Raw genomic sequence first — 2,988 nt, 5'->3', positions numbered from 1 at the left:
CTAACAGCTGACTAATTGGTCTAAATGTCTACTCAGTAGCCTGGTACTACAAATCTAGCCAACTAGTTAGACAGGTCAGAGACAGAGAAGAACCTACTAATGCTACTTTTCCAAACCAATATAATCTCTTACTGTAATCATCATAATAATCATCATAATATCCTTATGCACACATATAGGTGTATCTCTCACTCCTCTTCAAGGAAGATTCTTTTTTTCAGCAGACAGAGACCAATAAGAAAGCCATAACGTATCAAAATACAGAGATCAATTGACTGTGAGTTGCCTAGCCCTAATGTATGTATCTACAACACAACCTTTATCTACATATTAAGAACATCAGAGAAGGAGTGGCAAAATTATGAACCAGAGGATCAAGATGTTTGCTGCAACATTGTGTCTTTAACATAAATTAAGGAAGCTGTGTTCATGAAACTTCAATTAAATGGCCACTTAAGCAGACTTGAACAATGGCAACTCCAATTGGCTTGGTAACATAGATGGTGGGAATCTGAGGAGCTATAGACAATTAATGACTGCACACAAAGAGAATCAGTCTTCCCATAGACTAGCCCCCTAATTTGCTGTCCAGGACCAAGTGGTCAGCTCTAAATGCATATGAATATGAATAACTCTAAATAGACTTAGCAGGTTTATTTGCATATTTATTCATATATATATATGTAAAGGCAGCACTAATAAAAGAAGCCATGGGGTTGCAAGAAGAGGTCATAAGAAGGGTTAAAAGGAGGAGGGGACATGCTAAAAATACTGTACACATATGTAAAATTAAAAGTAATTTTTAAATGCAATAATTATTTAGTTAATTCAACGAATATTGGAAAGAAACAAAAACAATATTGAGGGGAACACAAGTCAACCAGGAGGAGGCAAAGAGGTCAGAAGGCCATCATAGTTTAGCCTATAACCTTAAGGCAGCCAGAGCATAAGTAAGGAATGGGATGGCCATTGAAGGTTTTTGAATGTTCCAAGAAGTAAATAGCTCCTGAAGTACAGAAGCTGTGTTCCTCTCACTGCTCCCTTTCTGGCCACATCTTCCAAAACAATACGCCCCAGGTACACAGCTGCATTATTTCCCAGTGGAAATGACAAGGCCCAAGCGCCAAGAACTCTTAAGCATCTAGCAACCTTCTGCTGACACCCTCCTGGATGAGAGCCAGTTTTGCCAGGGAAGCTGCTTCTAAGCATTGATGGTTCATATTGGACAAGATGGAAGGCCAAGGCAGGCCTAATCTTATCACACACTGCCACAGCATGCCCACAGCATGGCAAGCATCTTCCCGAAAAAATCCTTTCAGAGATATACTAAAATGTGAAAGGAAATAAAAATTTTCAGATTTATCATAAGTGAAATACTTATGATAATACTAATTGTCGTAAACTCCCAGAATGCATTATACCCCCAGGTCCCCTACCTACATGCCAGCCACAACCAAAGCTGAGTAACCTTTATGGGTAAAAAGGGAACACAGGCATAAGGCAGTGTCTACCCAGAGCTCCTGGCTCATGTAACGGCTATAAGCAGAGAGGGCTAGGAATAGGCCACACCCACATAGGATGTTTTAGGGAAATCAATTTAACCACTGAGATCTATAACCTCCTGGATGCTCCATGATCCTACAAGGTATCAAGTGTTTCTTCAGGGCTTCTCCTCCCTAAAGGGCAGCAGTTGAACACTTGTCCCTTGTGGCTCAACAAAATGTGTCCTCAGGAAAGGAACAGAGACCTCTACCAAACCTGTGATCCCCCAGTCCAGCATGGCTGAAGGCAGTGGTGCTGGCACAGGCTCAGCAGCAGGAGAGAAGTCTCCGGAGTGCAACTTTGACATCCTTGTTCCTCAGGGTGTAGATGAGGGGGTTCAAGGTGGGTGCCACTGAGGTGTAGATGATGGACACCACCTTGTCCTTGTTCAGTGAGTAGCTGGATGAAGGGCGAATGTAGGTGTAGATGACAGTGGAGTAGTACATGGTGACCACGATAAGGTGTGCAGAGCAGGTGGAGAAGGCTCGTCGCTTGCCCTCAGCTGACCGGATCTTCAGGATGCTGGCCACAATAAAGCCATAGGAGAGGATTGTCACAGAGAAGTTCCCTACAGCCAGGAACACATCCGCAGCGAAGGCCATGGCCTCATTCAATTGCGTTGGAGCACAGGAAAGCTTCAACAGTGGGGGAATCTCACAGAAGAAGTGCTCTATCACATTGGAGCTGCAGAATGGTAGACGCAACATCAGGCCTGTGTGCACGCTGGTGTTAGTCAGGCTGATAGTCCAGACAATGCCAGCCAGGAATGCACACACCCTGGGGCCCATCCAAGCACTGTAGTGCAGGGGACAGCAGATGGCCACAAAGCGGTCATAGGCCATAGCTGAGAAGAGCAGAAGCTCTGCTCCCAGTGACCATGTGAAGAAGAAGAGCTGGGCCATGCAGCCCCCGTAAGAGATGGTCCTTCCTGTCATCATGCTGTCCAGTAGTTTGGGTAGGATGGTGGAGGTGCAGAGGATGTCCACAATGGCCAAGTTGACCAGGAAGAAGTACATGGGGGTATGCAGGGCTGGGCTGGCACTGATTGTCACCATAATGAGCAAGTTTCCTGAGATTGCAGCCATGTATAGGCAGAGGAAGCTGAAGAGAAGAGGTACCCGAAGGTGAGGCATTTCTGAGAATCCCAGGATGAGGAACTCAGTGACCAGTGTCCCATTCATCATAAAGCTGGAGAGGCCTCAGGATCCAGGGGTAGTGGGTTTTCTGTGGCAGATCTGATAGGATCTGAAGATGAAAGACATGCTCCAGTTCCAGTTTGTGCTAACGACCCAATGCAGATGTGTTGAGACCTACCTAGAGCCCAAACCTCAGTATTACATGGGGGTAAGGACAGAATTCTGTGCCAGCCAAGGCTGCAGGTGTCATTCTAGATACAAGACTTCTAGGAGACTGATGTGGCTACTCATAGCCCTTAGAGATGCAGGA

General features: G+C 45.4%; 1 protein-coding gene across 1 annotated transcript; it reads right to left on the bottom strand.

The window, feature by feature from the left end:
* Positions 1–1,808: 1,808 nt before the first annotated feature.
* On the bottom strand, positions 1,809–2,726 carry Olfr527 (olfactory receptor 527). The gene has a single exon (NM_001011776.1). The coding sequence runs from the start codon at positions 2,724–2,726 to the stop codon at positions 1,809–1,811; it is 918 nt and encodes a 305-aa protein (NP_001011776.1).
* Positions 2,727–2,988: the final 262 nt, after the last annotated feature.

The sequence above is a fragment of the Mus musculus genome, chromosome 7, assembly GCF_000001635.26.
Source record: "Mus musculus strain C57BL/6J chromosome 7, GRCm38.p6 C57BL/6J".
In the NCBI taxonomy this organism is placed as follows: Eukaryota; Metazoa; Chordata; class Mammalia; order Rodentia; family Muridae; genus Mus; species Mus musculus.
Note: the sequence above shows the minus strand (reverse complement) of the source record. Positions and strands in the feature narration are given on the sequence as shown.

What these genes read in the sequence shown, in the direction of transcription:
- Olfr527 (NM_001011776.1), bottom strand. Translation starts at nt 2,726, where the DNA reads ATGATGAATGGGACACTGGTCACTGAGTTCCTCATCCTGGGATTCTCA.